General features: G+C 47.7%; 1 protein-coding gene across 3 annotated transcripts in view; it reads right to left on the bottom strand.

Moving 5' to 3' along the window:
* HUNK (hormonally up-regulated Neu-associated kinase) overlaps positions 1-16409 on the bottom strand; it is a 95647-nt gene that overhangs the window by 38355 nt on the left and 40883 nt on the right. For all 3 annotated transcript variants that reach the window (XM_032865437.1, XM_032865439.1, XM_032865438.1), the window contains exons 3-4: positions 5471-5526; positions 170-305 (exon numbers count right to left, since the gene is read on the bottom strand). In XM_032865437.1, the coding sequence (XP_032721328.1) occupies positions 170-305; positions 5471-5526 (192 nt within the window). The remainder of the gene's footprint in view (positions 1-169; positions 306-5470; positions 5527-16409) is intronic.

Consider the following 16409-nt stretch of genomic DNA (forward strand, 5'->3'; position numbering starts at 1 on the left):
GTCTGTGAAGAACCAACCAGAAGGCACAGAGGTGGGAAGCCAGGCCCCAGGAATCGCTGGATATCTGTCCCAGCGCAGGTAACACAACACCCTTCTTATCGAATACTCAGAGGTTATTTTGTAAGAAAGGGAGAGCGGACGCGGCAGAAGGGCACTGTCCATAACTCACATGGACCAGACATCAATTTTGGGGCCGTATTTCTTCCGGGCGAGAAGTTCAGGCGCGGCGTAGGCCGGGCTGCCGCACTGTGTGCTGAACGGGTCGGAGTGGCCCAGGATCCCCGCACAGTTGCTCAAACCAAAATCTGCAAAGAGGGGAAGACAAAACCGCCTCTGAGTTAGAAAACTGTGAAACAGAAGACGGAAGGAAAAAAACAAAAACAAAACGAGCAAACAAACAAAGAACAAACAAACAAAAACCCCACAAAACAAACAAACAAACAAAAAAAAAACAAACAAACAAACCAACAACAACAACCAAAAAACCAAACAACCAGAAGGCAGCAGGAAAGGAAACATTCTCTCGGGCTGACACATCAGTCAGGATCCCAAAGGAACACCAGCAGCTGCAGACCATAACCTCTGGACACGGGTCTCAAGCCTGGAAACATCTGACATCAGGCCTCACTGTAAGATCCAGCTCGAGCTAACACGATGTTGCACCAAAACATATTTTCATCAAACCTTGCAAATGAGTCATCTAGGAAAAAAAGGGAGGCTTTGCTTTCTAGGACTAAAGGCAAGAAGAGAGGACGTGCGGAGGCCTCGGAGTCAGCAATCTGGCTTTCAAGGGGCCACGTGCGAAACGCAGAGGGAAGATCCGGTTTCTCTGGCTGGGTCAGCGTCACCCTGGGTGTCATGCGATCCCCCCCATGTAGACTTGACTCTTTTCCAGCTCCATGTTTCATGTTATGCAAGTCGTTGTAAAATGCTCCCGATGCACGTAGCCCTACGTGGGGATTGGAAGAGGGAAAACCATACCCCCGACGATTTAGACGACGCTGAGTGTTGGCTGGGACGCTAATGCCAGGAGACAGCTAAGCGACATCCTAGTGTTGCCTTGTTCTCGGATGATGAAGCAAATGGGAAAAGCCAAGAAGAGTCCGATGCCTCCAAAGCTTTTCTTTCATGTTTACTTTTTTGATCCTCAGGATACGGCAACTGACAGGTGATCAACGATGTCAGTGTCCTGTCCTCATCTGACATCTTTCCTCAATCTTTGCTGACTCCCAGAATTCAGATCATGGCTTCTCCTTCAAACTTCAACGTGAATATTACGGTTCTTGTCCCCCAAACAGGAGACTCTGCCCACAGGGCTCAGTGGCCAGAGACTGGCTCCATGTGTCTTGAACAAAACCCCTGTCTTTTTTCCTCAACCAGCAGGATTTATACCTGCTTTCAACGACTGTGTTTTCTCCTTGACTGACGGGCCACCACCTGCACACACATGAGTGCTCTAACCGCTCTGGAAGGTTCAGGAACAGAGGAAGACGGGACAAGGCGCAAAGGGACTTTTTTAAGTCCACGAAGTGACTCACACCCCGGGTCAAGAGGCACCACTAGAAATTCTCCCCACAGTTGCTGGCTAAGGCTGTGTCATGAAGGAGCGTTCCTAAAAAGAACCCCCACCAGGCAGAGCGCCAAAAACTCTTCAAGGCTCCAGGCTTGGAGACGGAGAACCAGAACCTACCCCGGGGACTGGCAAACCACCCAGGGATGCTGTTTGTGGACACAGTTAACTCTTCCTTTGTTTCCGGTTTTTATGATTTCATGTTTTTTTTCTCATGATTTCCCTTTACTCCCTACACTCCCCCCTACACCCCCACCCAGCCCCCATTTCCTTCCCCTCTCTGACCCTCCCTGCCCCAGTCCATACCAGTAGGTCCCACATAACCTGCCCAAAAAGGCCCCTACAGGAGCCACAGGGCCCCCAGTTCACCATCTCAAGGGGAGAGCTCTGTGCCAAAGGATCTGAGGGCGCCTGTTCTCAGACCTCTCAGACCGTGAGGTATCGCCTACATGGGAAAAAAATTGGAAAGGCGAATATTTTCATAAGAGGAAAAATCATAGTGTGCTTGAAATTGGATGGTTGCTTAAGTGTTTTAGATCTGCAAATCACCCTAAAGGAATTTTAATAAAACAACAAATGCAGAAAGAGCACCATGCAATAAAGATTACATTGTTTGGGGGGCAACATTTTAAGGGAAGTTTCACAGTCATGTTAGAGGCCCGATCTCCTAGGAGTCCCATAAAGTTTCTCTCTAGATTTCTGACATTAAATCAAAAGACTCGGTGTCTAATCTCAGCGGGGCGCCATTCCCAGCAAAGGACCGCCTCATTCAGGTCTCTCCCTCCACTGCGCCTCCCCCAACTGGGCTCTGAGAAGAACTGTGGGACACCAAGAGGGCAGGGCAAGATAAGAGACCAGGTCACCCCCGACCCTCCTACCTACCCCCCTCACCTCCCCCCTACCCTCGCTCTGCTCCCAGGCAAGCTGGAGAACACAGCGCCTTGCCTTGTCACAAGCAGTTTCAAAAAGGTAAATTAGCAGCTGATCTGGTGCGGGGAGGAGAGATCTGCATTTTAAATGACTTAAGGTTGACCTCGCTGGAAGGGTTTCCTTTAAAATATATCATAGAGAAATAACCGGTCCTTTTCACACCCATAAGGGTAATTATTAAAATGTTACGCATGGGCCTATAATTAGAACGGAGAAACTAGAGAGAGGTCTGCCTCCTGGGGTGTCACCCAGGTCTGCCCCAATTAGATCTGGTAAATAGAGAAGCCCACTAGCCTCAGTTTTCCGAGAGCCACAAAATCTCACAAAAGGTCCCAGGGAACCCTGCTGTGGGTCACCAAAGTGAAAAACCGTTCTAAACCATCAAACATCAGACTGCTTTTTCTGAAAGGGGAAAAAAAAATCTTGATTAAATCAGATCTTACCCCCAGTTAGCTCTAGTTTATTTGAAACATGGCGGACCTGGCTTAAGTAAATGCATTTAAATCGAATTATTTCAAAGAAGGAAAACTAATATATGAGGCAATGCAAAGAGCTATAATCCATCTTTGAAAAATAACTAGGTAATTCCTTTGAAGAAAAGGTTCAAAGAGCTTTCGAGTTGCAAAAAGACAGTCACAGAAACATGGGGTCCAAATGGCTTGACCCAGGGGCAAGAAAACGCACATGACCCCGGGTCTTCCCTCCCTCCAGCGCCCACCACTAGCTTCATGATTGACCCACTGGGAAAAAAATGGGGAAAATCGGACACTGGCCAACACAAGGCAATTCCCAGTTGTCCTCTCTGCTACTGTAATGTCTCCTTGGATTACGGGTGTGCGGTAGGACTTCTGGTTTATCCTGGTCATAAGGGAACTGGGAGCCACATAATAAACTCCAATAATGGGAAATCCAAAGATCAGAGCCTCCTTGCCAGCAGTCTTGGAAACCGTGGTCTCTGACACCACGGACAGAACCCACTTGCGTCCTGGCTTGGGTGCCCGTCCACTGGCTGCCATGTTGAGTGGAGATGACTTGAGGCATCCGAATCCAAATCCACCATCCTGCTCTCCTCCAGGGGAACCGTGGGCTCCCACACACGAAGGGCTTGTCTTCCTCTCACTTGCACGGCTCTGCTCTGAGAGGGTTTGTCAGGCGGCCAATCTGTGAGCTACTTATCCACGCATCTGCCATCTACAGAGACTGGATCTTCCAGAATCTTCTGAGCACCCTTCTAGCCAACAAAAACAGCTGTGCTTTTCAACACCTCTCATTCCACAGTGCATTTCTAGCGTCATACGTGATTGTCCAGGGCTATCACTTGGGGAGAAAAGAGAGAGCGAGCCCCCGGGGGAAGGGAGGCAAGAGGGAAGGGAAGGGGCAGCGGGAGTAGCACCAGGGTAGGAGAAAGATACAGCCCCTGCCTCAGCCTCAATCTGGACAGTGCACAGGGGGATGTGAGCTTAGCCTTTACTATAAAGGACATCTGGCCTTCACGTGGCCTACTTTCTTATGATCTGCTGGAAATCAGAACCAGTAAGACATCCACCGGAATGTCAACGTCTGTCTTGTTTAATGTTTCTGTATTTGGCCCTTGGGACAACTGAAACATGACAGTGAAACAACACAATAAAAAGAAAACTCTTTGAATTCTCCATTACAAAGCATCTGATCTTTAAAATCTTTGGGAGGAAATTTAAAAAAAAATGGTTCCCTCTGGTTAGTTTTCTAAAGATCAGTATGTTCATTCATTAACACCTGTCGGTGGTGTTTAATCAGCCAGCCAAGGACTCCTGGTTTGGGGAGCCCAAGAATCTAACTGGGTTACTTGAATGACATGTTTCAGAAAGTCTAGTGATGGTTTTTAGTAGTTGCCAAACAAAATTTCCTTCTTGGGGACAAGAGTTAAATTCACACTGTTCTATTGATCCTTCTCTTTTCTCCTAATATAAAGCCTTTTCAAGCCATCGAGATGGAAAAAATGACTTGCACCTGAGGTGGGAAAAACAAAGAAAAGAGAGGAACCAATGATGGGGCTCACAACTGGGTGTAAAAATGATGCCATGAGACTTTTGCCAAGAGCAATCCTTCAAGCAAACAAAAACGGAATTCTTCTAGAAAATGAGTCATGGAGTGACCTCACTTATGGACCCTGAATTATGAACAAATTATGACTCAGTCTATCCTGGAACTTCCTTCTGATTACCTTCCTTCTAAATTCTCCCTCTGTGGGGATTTCTCTCTGCACAACCACCATTATACGATGGGCTTGGCTAAAACACAGAACGTTAGTTGGGTTCCCTTTTACTTCGGTGCCCCAATATTCACGGAAAGGGAATTCAGCCATGGCTAAGCTAAGAGTAGGACTTCTGAACACAACTATTTCCCATTATTTTTTTTTTTTAAGATTTTATTTATTTGACAGTCAGCGATCACGACTAGGCAGAGAGGCAGGCAGAGAGAGAGGAAGGGAAGCAGGCTCCCCGCTGAGCAGAGAGCCCGATGCGGGGCTCGATCCCAGGACCCTGGGATCATGACCTGAGCCGAAGGCAGAGGCTTTAACCCACTGAGCCACCCAGGCGCCCCTCCCATTATCTTTAAGAAGTTTTATGGTTAATCAAAATAAAAATAACCACTGTAAAATTCAGATCCACCTGAGTGTAGGCGAAGCTGAAGTCTGGACAATCCACGGAACACGGAACCAACAAATACTTACTTGCAGCTGTGAAATTCATTTTGTGGTCACTTTACAGTATTTCTACCTTCCCAATTATGGTTATTATTAAAATTAATTTCACTTTCAAAACTATTATTAAATAATTGGAGGTAAAAGGAGGTGACCTAGAGTACTGTCTGGGATGAGAAACGGACCATGAATCATTTTCAAAGTCAATAATCCAGCAATAAATAACAGAGAATTGACAACACAACACTTAAAGGATAATCTTGCTTAAAAAAAAAGAAAAGTCATACCAATCAGCTTGATATTATTGTCTTCATCTAGTAGCAAATTCTCTATCTTCAAGTCCCTGAAATAAACAAAACCACAGAGCATTTCAGATAAGGCATTTGAAATCGTGGAGTAACATTTTGCTTCTGAAGGCAAAGGAACTGTTTGAGAGCCACTTTGAACCAGCCCAAAAAGCCTGCTACCAAAACTCACACGATCAACAAGTAAATATTTATAAGTATGATACAATTAATGGATGCAGACTGAAAAAGCCAAAGGATTTCAGAAAAGCAGAGAGCCCCGAGGGCAGAACGCATCCTGAGAAGAATCCGGAAGGAGTGGGAACAAAGCTGAAACTTGGAATTTAAATAAACGGGGTTGGGAGAAACTGGAAGAATATTCTGAGACAGGCTCTGCCGGTAACAGGTGGGGACATACCAGTGTGGCCACGTGTTGGTGAGCTGGTGAGCGACACCAGCTGGGGGAAGGAACAGACTCAAGGAAGCAGCCAAAAAAACAAATTGAAAGAGGACATCCATGGAGTTCAAGTGTCATCTACAAATTGGCAGGCGATCATCTACTTAAGCAAGCAGACATCATGGCAGGCAGAAAAATGGACAACAAAGATGTCGGCTCCTAATGCCTGGTACTACACCTGAGTTGATGTTACCATTACATACCCAAAAGGAATGAAGTTTGCAGATGGGGTGAAGATTGTTAAATAATCTGTGGGTGATTCTGACTGATCACGGACACTGAGGGAACTCGAAGAGTGGATGGGAGAAACGTGTTCAGGCTCAGGCTGATCAGGCTCAGGGATCTGCGGGAGCCGAATGTAAGCTCCTAGCCAGAAGGAAACATGGCAGCCTTGCTCACCACTGCACCCCAGTACCTTTGCACGTCCCAGGCGCTCAGTCAATACAAACGAATCTACTTTACCGAAGAGATTGTTTAGGATTTCAGAAGAAAAAAATGTGAGCAAAAGTATATATTTGGTCATCAAAACCATCTAAGTTGATGATTACAGTATAAGCATCTTTAAGCTGTCAACTCAGACACACCATGAGTATTAGATATATAAGAACATCTTTCTCTTACAAACACACACACACACACACACACCATGTTCTCTTCCATGGTTTTGAAACACACGGCATTCTTGGTCCAGTTTTTCTATTTTTCCCACTTTTGAACAGAGGCATAGGCAAAAGAAATCCTTTTTTCCTCCTATCTCTACTGTAAGGAATAGAATAGCGTAATCATAAGCAAACATGGCAACGGACAACACTACATCAAAGTCGTGGGACAAAAGGGAGCAGGACTCTTCATAAATAAAGAGGAGAGCAGTGTCCCATATGTCATGAGGATAGCTGTTCACAGCTTGGTCCCAGCCAGGCCAGCTCTAGCCAGGAGCTAGAAATCTGGATTTTACCCCAGTTTTTAAATGTTGGCAACAAATTCACATTCAAAACAGTAACAACCATGTTGCATGGGCCAACCTTGCGGACAAGACATGGCCTGCAAACTACCAGTTTTCAACCTCAGTACGTGGGGAGGGGAAGCTGAGTCTTGAAAGGACATGAGATTGCCCAGGGAGAGAACAGGGTGGGGGGCGCCGGGGGGAGTCAGGAACACTGCTGTCACGGGAACGAGCAAGGGAAGCACTGGGAAGCATTTCAAGATGGGAAGAAGTCAAGTGCAGAAAAAGGTGAGCTCTAAAAAGTGTCCAATGTCTTTCAAAATTGGAATGTGCCTGGTAGCCTTAGGGCTGGACACTTGGATGAGAAGGATGGTCTGAGTTGAAACTTGCAGATAGGGAATATGGCTATCTTCCAATCTGCATACACCCACCCACCTGGGGGGTGGTGCAGGGGAGAACTGGATCCTTCCACTTGGATCCAGTTGAAACAGTACACAGATTATCTAAACGTGATGTCAGCCTTTAAAAGGTATCATGTGGGGCGCCTGGGTGGCTCAGTGGGTTAAAGCCTCTGCCTTCGGATCAGGTCATGATCCCAGGGTCCTGGGCTTGGGAAGCCTGCTTCCCTTCCTCTCTCTCTGCCTACTTGTGATCTCTGTCTGTCAAATAAATAAATAAATAAATCTTTTTTAAAAATAAAATAAAAGGTATCATGCATGTCCAAACGCAGGGTAACCCCAAATATACAATAATCTCCCCCTTGTTCTTCCAATGGGAAGACTCTGTCCCCCAGTAAAGGGTTTTTGGAAAACACAACTAAGTAATTTTTTTTAATGCAATGGAATTATCAAATGACTATCTACGAAGCTGCACTATTGGCTTTAAGTGCATATACCATAACATTAACTTTAGAAATATTGTTCCCAGACCCTCACAGTTCATGAAACAGTTTCATTGAAACGCGTCACAGCCAGGACCAGGATGACAGAGTCTTCGTGCCATATTACCAGAGTGGCACGGTATTAAAGTCGACTGGATGTTTGTCACAAAGCGCTTTTTGAATCGCTTGCTGGTAATCTTATTGCAAGCCATTTAAATAATAAGCACCCATTTAAAATCTATAAATTAACCACTCAGTGAATTGTTTTTAGAGTCGTCTCCCAAACCCTCACAATGGTGAGGTCCAATCGTGAGACGTTATCATTAAAGCCCTGTAAAATGTCCTGGCCTCCCTTTCTCTCTGTTTCCTTGGGAGATTTCTAGAGCTCCCTAAGTCATAAGTGAGTCCAGGTGACTGTGGCTTTTCCAGTAGTACTTTGTTGTTGAACATGAGACACTTCCTCTTTTTGGAGGAGAACCAGGACACGATCTAATTCGACCTTATATTCAAGCATATACGGTAATTCCAAAAAAAAAACTGCCTGTGCGCACACGACAGCGGGCCAGCAATAGCCCAAACTATGATCCTGTGAAAACTGATTATAAAGCAGCAGTGCTATTTAAATCTAAAGGAAGGCCACAGTTTGTTTCTACAGAAATTTAACCTCCTTCCCTGGAGAGAATAGAAGCCACACTAAGGTATTGAAGGAGAAGTTTGGTTCAGAACATACACTATGGAGAAAAACAATTTAAAGAGATGAGGTATAGAAAGCAATTGCTGAGCATTATAAAGCGAAGCTGGATAATTCTGGAACCACAAAAGCCTAGAGAACAACCACAATGATTAGAAGAATGATATAAATGGGAGACTAAAAATAAGAAAAAAATGCAAAAAAAAAAAAAAAGCCCACTTTCGAAGTCAGGAAAATGTCATAAAAGCAGGGGAGGAAGTATAAAATGTAATGATCAGGCAAAAATGAAAAAAATGAAATCGGTTTTCATTTTCACCCACCGCGTCCTGGAATAACCTACTTCAACCCCTGGGGAGAACGCTGAGAGCAAACATGTTCACTGGCTGTTTGCCCCTGTATCGCCCTTTTGCCAACGTGTCTAGAAGATTTCAGCAATCACCAATCTAACTGCCTGAAGATTCCATGACTAGTTAAAGGCAAGCTCCATTAGTCTCTGTCCAGGAGATGAGTGAACCTAATCCGTCCAGATGAAAGGAACATTCGACCGCTTTTGGCTTCATCTATTTCTACCTCCCACCTTGTCTTTGGAAAGATCTAGAAGGAGGGGGTGAATATTTTCCTTCTGACTTCTAGGGAAAAAAGCATTAAAATCCTATTTGCAAAAGTACTTTTTGCCTCGTTGTTAGCTCAAAGAGCCAAAAACGTGTGGACATCAATGCTCCTAGCAAAGCAGCTTTATTCATAATTACCAAAACTTGCAAGCGACCAAGCTGTCCAGTGGGTGAGTGGATGAACGGACTGTGGGCCACCCAGACGATGGACAGAAATGAGCTATCAAGTCAGGAAAAGCCGAGGAGGAGTCCAGTGCGTGTTTCTGAGTGGAAGGCGCCAGTCTGAAAAGGCTTCACGCTGTGAGATTCTAACCATGGATCCTGGGGAAAGGCAAACCTATGGGGACAGTAACAAGATCCCCGATTGCCTGGAGAAGGAGAAGCAGGAATAGATGAAATAGGTTTTTTAATAGGTGGTGAAATTATTCTTTATGATACTGACATCATGCACTTGTCAAAGTCCACAGAATTATACACCAGAGAGAGAGAGCCCTAAACCACGGGCTTTAGTTACTAATGATGTATCAGCACCGGTTCATGAGTTCTAACAAAAGGACTGCACTATTACAAGATATTAACAGGGAAAACAATGTGGAAGCGGGGTGGGAAGGCATGTGCGAACTCGATGCTTTCAGCACATTTTTCTGTAACCCTAAAACCGCTCTAAAAAAATAAAATCTCTTAATTCTTTAAAAAGTAGCTTTTGGGTATTTTTCCCCTTTCCCTAGGAGTTCAGTGCTAGGAACGTTATGGCCACGGTCACAAGTGCCTCACCCAGGATGTTCACGGCAGTGGGAGGATTCTTACCCCCTGAAATTAACAATGAGTCCCATTCAGCACAGTGGGCCACTCAGACCCTCTGCCTAGCTCATCGACAATGATCAAAGGAACCACAAAATATTCCCAAGAGGCCACAAAACTAAGAGACACCTCTTTGACTAATAAAAGAGGGATGAATCTATTCATAAGGTTTTAGTGTTAGCTATTACGAGGTAGCTTTAAAAGAAAAGACTGGTAGGCCTCTGTTATCCAGAAATCCTCCCGTGAATCATGTGAAAAGCATGGTGCTGACGCTAGCTCCACCCCCAAGAACAAAATATTTGGCTCTCTTAAGTGTCAGATTTGACATGGGGGAAGGAAGGTTCTGGACAGCTGACTGGTTCACACTTGATGATGGAGGCAACGCTCAATTTCACAGTAATGCTCCTCGATCATATTAATCACTTTATGGAGAGGAGAGAGAAGTAGGATGCTCTTCCCACGGTCCTGCAGGGTGAGTTTCTCCTCGTGGTAGGCAAACTGGAAATTCGGAGTAAACTTGTAACTCAGGAAAAAAAGGGAAGGAAAGAAGGCGGCCCCACGGATGGGGGAAATAGCTTTTTCCTTGGCCAAAGGAGCTTCAAAGAGGGGTCAAGACAAGCAAGAAAGAGGACGGGCCGTGCCCCAATATAAGGGGGCACCAGAGGATCGGTTTACCTAGACAATGCTGGGGTGGGAGGATGCATATATCTTGGGAATTTACTAAAGGAAGTTACCATGTGTCTTGGGAACAAAGGAGGGAGCCCAGCCCAGAAAAGGCCTCCCAGGGTGCAGGCACGGACCCTCCTCTGGAAACTGGGCCATTCTGGGAGACACGCCCAAGGGTCTCTCAGCACAGCGCTCTGCAGACCTGACCGTGGGTCTCGGGGTGAACCATGCTTCAGGAAGGAGGAGACTGGGGAGACTGAGCGGCCCAGGGGACAGCCCTAATCACCGGCCCTTTGTTCTAGTTTATTTCAAAAGAACAAGCTCCAACAGGACTGACAATTAAAGGTTCACCCACAGGCTACGAAGCACGCTCCCCTGCACCTACTCGTTCACCCACACTCTACTGGCATTTCTTAACCGATGGCAATCTCTAAGGTCTGGACGCTAGCCACCAAGAACTCCAGTCACAGCCCTCCCAGACAGAGGGGCGTGTGCTGACCCCGTTGCCATAACAAACATACAGGGCCGCAGTGCTCAGCGGGTGAGGGAAGGGGAAGTGGCTGCTGGGCCCCTTCCGACCAGAGGCAGCCAGGAGCAGTGCCGAGGAGGTGTGGCGGGAAGCGTGTGTGTGCGTGAGTTGTGTGTGGATGTGCACATGTGTGCGCATGTGTGTGTACGTGGGTGGGCAGGCATGTGTATGTGTGCACAGGCATGTGTGTATATGGGTGGGTATGGGTGTGCACGTGTGCACGTGTGGGTGTGCATGTGTATGTGGGTGGGTGCGTGAGTGTGCATAAGTGCACGAGTGCATCGGTGCATGTGTATGTAGGTGGGCATGTGAGTGTGCATAAGTGCACGAGTGCATCGGTGCATGTGTATGTAGGTGGGCATGTGAGTGTGCATAAGTGCACGAGTGCATCGGTGCATGTGTACGTAGGTGGGCATGTGAGTGTGCATAAGTGCACGAGTGCACGTGTGCATACGTGCATGGGTACATGGGTGGGCGCATGAGTGTGCTTGAGTGCACAAGTGCACGTGTGCATATGTATGTGGGTGGGTGCGTGAGTGTGCATGTTTGCACGAGTGCATGTGCGCATGTGTATGTGGGTGGGCGTGTGAGTGTGCAGGACTGCATGTGTCATGCGTATGTGGGTGGACACGTGAGTGTGCATGAGTGTACGAGTGCATGTGTGCGTGTGGGTGGGTGCATTGCACACACACGCTTGTGTGTGCACGTGGGCGAGCATGTGTGTGTGCACACACGAGCACACACGCAGGCACACACACCCAGAACACTGGGATGGGAGTAGAGGAAGAGGCTCTCCAGGGCTTCCCCAGGCCCCACCCAGCCCCGCAGGGAAGATCAAAGGTCGGCCCCTAACAACCCTCTGGCCTAGATGGAGGGACCCCTGAATGGGGCCACTCGGGTGGAAGCGGAAGATGAGAGTGAAGAACCAGGCGCCAAGCACAGCCAGGGTTCAAGGCCGCGAAAAGCAGGTGGCCGGGGGGCGTGAGCGGCGGAGGAGAGGGGAAGACCCAGGGCAGACGCACTGAGTGGTCTCGGGACAAGGCGGGGACAAGGAGAGACAGGCTCTCTGTCCCACTGCCCTGCGGCCCTGGGCAAGTCATTTCAACACAAAGTGCCTGATTCTGGATTAAAAAACGGCGTCCCGACCATGGCGGCCTGGCAGGCCATGAGCAGGAGTCCGTGCGCGAATGTGCCCAAGCGTCTGGTGGCCCCTCGGAGGCCAACCGGGAGGCCAGCCAGCCGCCAGCAGGAAGAGACGAGAGGCTGAAGCGGAGGGTAACAACGGGAGCCTAGTGCACTGGGGGGCCCCGCAGAGACTCGGGAGGGTGATTAATTGGGTGATAAGCAAACAGCATTGGGGGCCATTAGCCCTCAAATGAAAGGTCAGGGAGCAGGAGCCCAGGGGATGGCCAGAGCAAACGCAGACAGGGTTAGGTCTAGAGGCGAGCTCTGTGCCTGTGGAGATGGATTTTAGCAATAAGCTAAGAATAAAGTATCCAAGAAAAGCACACAACTCCCCAAGGCCATCAGCATTTTGCAGGAAACAGGAGGGGTGTTTTTTGGTTTTTTTGGGGGGGGTGGTTAGGTTTGTCTTCAAAAGCACTGTATTAAAAGCAAATGACTTTTTAATCACTGGTTTACTTACAATATGGGCATTTTGATACAACACAAGAATAATTTGTTAAGCATGTACCTGATTCATTTATTCAGAATGAAACCTTTTATTGAGTTCCTACAGTGCTCCAGAAATGAACTGTTTATAAAATCAAAGATCCGTGTAGCCACTAAAAAGATGCAACTCTACAGATTGTGACCTGAAAAATAAACAAACTGGTACTAAGTCCATGAGGAAACTCCCTTGAAATTCCAGGGACAGTATGGAATATTCCAGAATGACCATGGACCTGGCTACCAGAAAACTTCCATCCCCAGGACCAACTCTGACACTAGCTGTGCTCATTCAACTTCCCCTTCGTGCCTTCAACAAAGTTTTGCTGCGTGCCTGCCGGGCTCGAGGCTGAGCTCGCTTGTGGCCTGTGCAGAAAACAGATATCAAACAAAGTCAGTCATCGTTCGAGAAAAGTGTCTGGAAAGCAAAGTGGAAATGCAGCGTGAGTCTATGACCAGGGCGGCCTAGCCTGGAGAGCCACCTGGAGGAGGTGAGCTTAGGGCAAGGACCTGAAGGATGAGCGGGACGAGTGTGAGCCCAGGACATCCGGGAGGCTAAGCGCTCAGTTTCCCAGGCACAGAATGAATGAGGTGGGCTTGGGAGCGATAAGAGCATGTGCTCGGTCCCTACTGTCTCATTTTTCTTTTTTCTTTTTTTAAGATTTTACTTATTTATTTGACAGACAGATCAGAAGTAGGCAGAGAGAGAGGAGGAAGCAGGCTCCCTGCTGAGCAGAAAGCCCAATGTGGGGCTCGATCCCAGGACCCTGGGATCATGACCTGAGCTGAAGGCAGAGGCTTTAACCCACTGAGCCACCCAGGTGCCCCCCTACTGTCTCGGTTTTGACACGATACCTGAACTGACTCTCAGTCCTCACAACTGCCACGTGAAATAGATAATCCATTATCCCCATTGTGGAGGGAGGCATGAAAGCCCGAGTGATTTGCCCCAGTGTGGCTTGTAAGCGGCACAGCCGGCAGATGGGGGCGGGCGGTCTAGCTTCCGAATCAACACCCCTGACCGTGGGACACCCCACTCCACAAAGCTGCTGCGTTAGAGCTCTGTGAAGTCTCGTAGTTCCGATCATATTTTTAAAACCCAACTAAAACACAAAACCTTTGATATATATCACCAGTGCCTCTGGATAGGTGCTCTCTCTCTCCGCAGAAGGCCCTGGGAGCCCAAACAGTTCCTAATCTCCTCAGCCTTCCCGTACCCCTCCCCTCTCCAAGAAAACCTAAGGGTTAAAAGAACTCAAGACCCTTCCAGTGCTTCTTGTCAGGCCCAAGAGAACAAAGAAGCGTCCCTCTCTTCCCCGGCATTTCTCTTGAGCACAGAGGGCCCTCTCCCCATACTGATGAATGAGTAAGGTCATGGCCTTGGGAGCGGCAGCCCTGACGTCCGTCCAAACACGGGCTCTCGCTCCCTTTGATCATGTGTCTCTCTGTCCTGGTCCCGCGGGGCCCCATGGCTTGTCTCTTCCTGCTTAGGGAGGGCAGTATTGTGTGACCCTGTTATGTTTTGTCTGTACAGTTTGATTGAATTTTGTTATTTTGAATGAGCAGATGAATCTCAAATTAGCCTCTTGGTATAATCACACTTTTCACGGATGGATGTTAAGCGTCAATGCTCCATCGACAACAGGCAAATCGTCAGGTTTTGGCATCGTGCTGGGTAAGCACGTTTGAGGGAAAGAGAAAAGAAAAAACAAGAACTCTTCAACGTGGGGTATCTCAGGCGATCCTAACACGGGGTAATGAAGAAACGGGACCATACACTTCTTTTGTAAAAGGTCGCCGTCGCAGCCCTCTTACAGCAAAAGTCACAAAGGTATTGGTGGGTCCAGTGTACAAACAAATTTCTCTTCCAGCTCAGGGAATCTGCTAGATAGAGCTTTGGTTTCTTTGTTTCTTTTTCCACTTAGAATATTTACATGATTTTTCGAGATTTGCTTCCTTTAAATGATCTTTTAGTAGTTCTGAGTAGATAATTAAATATTTAGATCCCATGTCACAGGAAACGAGGGCTTTGCCAAGCATTAAGCTGATGAGAACCCTAGGATACAGTATCAGCCCAATCAGGAATTGCGCATTTAGAGCACACTCTCTGACCCCGTAACCAGAACCGAAAGCCCGTCCAATCCTTGCATGCGCACAGACGCCAAAATTCATCCTGAATCCTTTGGACTGATCCAATCTATTTGCTCCGAAATCTGTCCACCAGCGACTCCGGGCCACCCCCAGAATACTACAGTCTCTTACTCGTTTGCAAAATCTACCTTCAAAAGAATTATGAAATTCATTCCATCTCTGCAGCACAGAGGAGAGAAATTCCCACCAAGGAGAGGGGCTACAGGGAAAAGCACACCAGCAGCAAGCTGGGTCCAGTGTGCTAAGAGCTGGCGGTATAGAATCCGGGAAAGCCACGACATTCAGCTGAAGTCACCCATTCTCAGGCGAGGTCTCCACCACCTAACCCCCAACGACGTCTGTGCGCACTGGCGCTCTTTACCGCGATTTCTAGAGAGAAACAGGAAGAACTCCTCCAAAACAACACCCAGCTTTCCAACCCCCCCGAACTTTAAAAGATCTGAGCCTCTGCCCTTCCAGGCTGACGGATCTCTTTCTAAGGAGCAAGGAAGAAGTAGAACACCAGAGATCAGAGGAAGAAAAGCGCCCGTCTTTGCTGTCAAAACATTATTAAATTCATTCCTTTGACATTCTGACAGTAATTGCGCTGAGAAGGATTGGAATTTGTTAAAATTACTTGAAAAGGGGTGTTGAGAGTTTTCTGCGCGAGAGGCCCGAGAGTCATGCACAGCCCTCCCCGGCTTTCCCTTGCACGTCCCCGGAGGCCTGTGACGTTGGGCCCTCCTCTGAGGTCTGACAGCATGAAGCCCTTGTCACAACACCCCAAGCATCCCCCTGCCCCCGCAGAAAAGCTCAGCCCCCACATCCAGGTTCCGCTGTGGCCAGCAGAGCCCGTTATCCTGGCTGATTCATTCCCCAGGCTTCTGTGCCTTTGTCATCACCATAAACAGAGCGAGAACCAGGCACACTCACCGCTGTCATTCTCCTAATCACGGCAGAGTGGTGACAGGGCAGGCTTCACACCGGTATTGTGGGAGAGAGCCAAAAATAGTGTTCTTCACTTAAAATTTCTGAATGTTCCCTTCCTTGCGGATCTCAACTCCAAGAGTTCGAATGAACTGTGATTGCATGACGACACAGGTGACTAAAATTATGTTCACAGAGAGAGTCTCTCACCTCGGGGAGGGAACGATCCACTTACAGGGTGCCTGGCCAGGGCCGGCCCCAGAGCAGCCCCAAGCCAGGGGACCTCCCCCTTCAGTGTCCCAAGGCTTCGCCCAATGGGGCAGAGCATCCGAGCCCATGAGCAGGGAAAGCCCTCTTCACCTGGAAAGCCTACAGGTTCTGTCAACAAAAGGCCTAGAGCTGCCCTCTGCACCAATTAGAATATGAGTGGTTTTCAAACCCAGAACATGCACCATGAGAAGCTGAATTTTTAAAAATATGTGTCTGGTCCAAAAGTCAAACACAGAGCGGCCATGTGACCTAGCAGGTCCGCTCCTAAAGGCAGAATTTTGCAAAAGGGAAAACACATGCTCATGCTATAACCTATATAGGAAGGTTCAAAACAGCATCGTTCACAGCAGCCAAAAGGTGTAAACAGCC

This window comes from Lontra canadensis, unplaced genomic scaffold (genome assembly GCF_010015895.1).
Source record: "Lontra canadensis isolate GAN:19392208 unplaced genomic scaffold, GSC_riverotter_1.0 scaffold29, whole genome shotgun sequence".
NCBI classification, from domain to species: Eukaryota; Metazoa; Chordata; class Mammalia; order Carnivora; family Mustelidae; genus Lontra; species Lontra canadensis.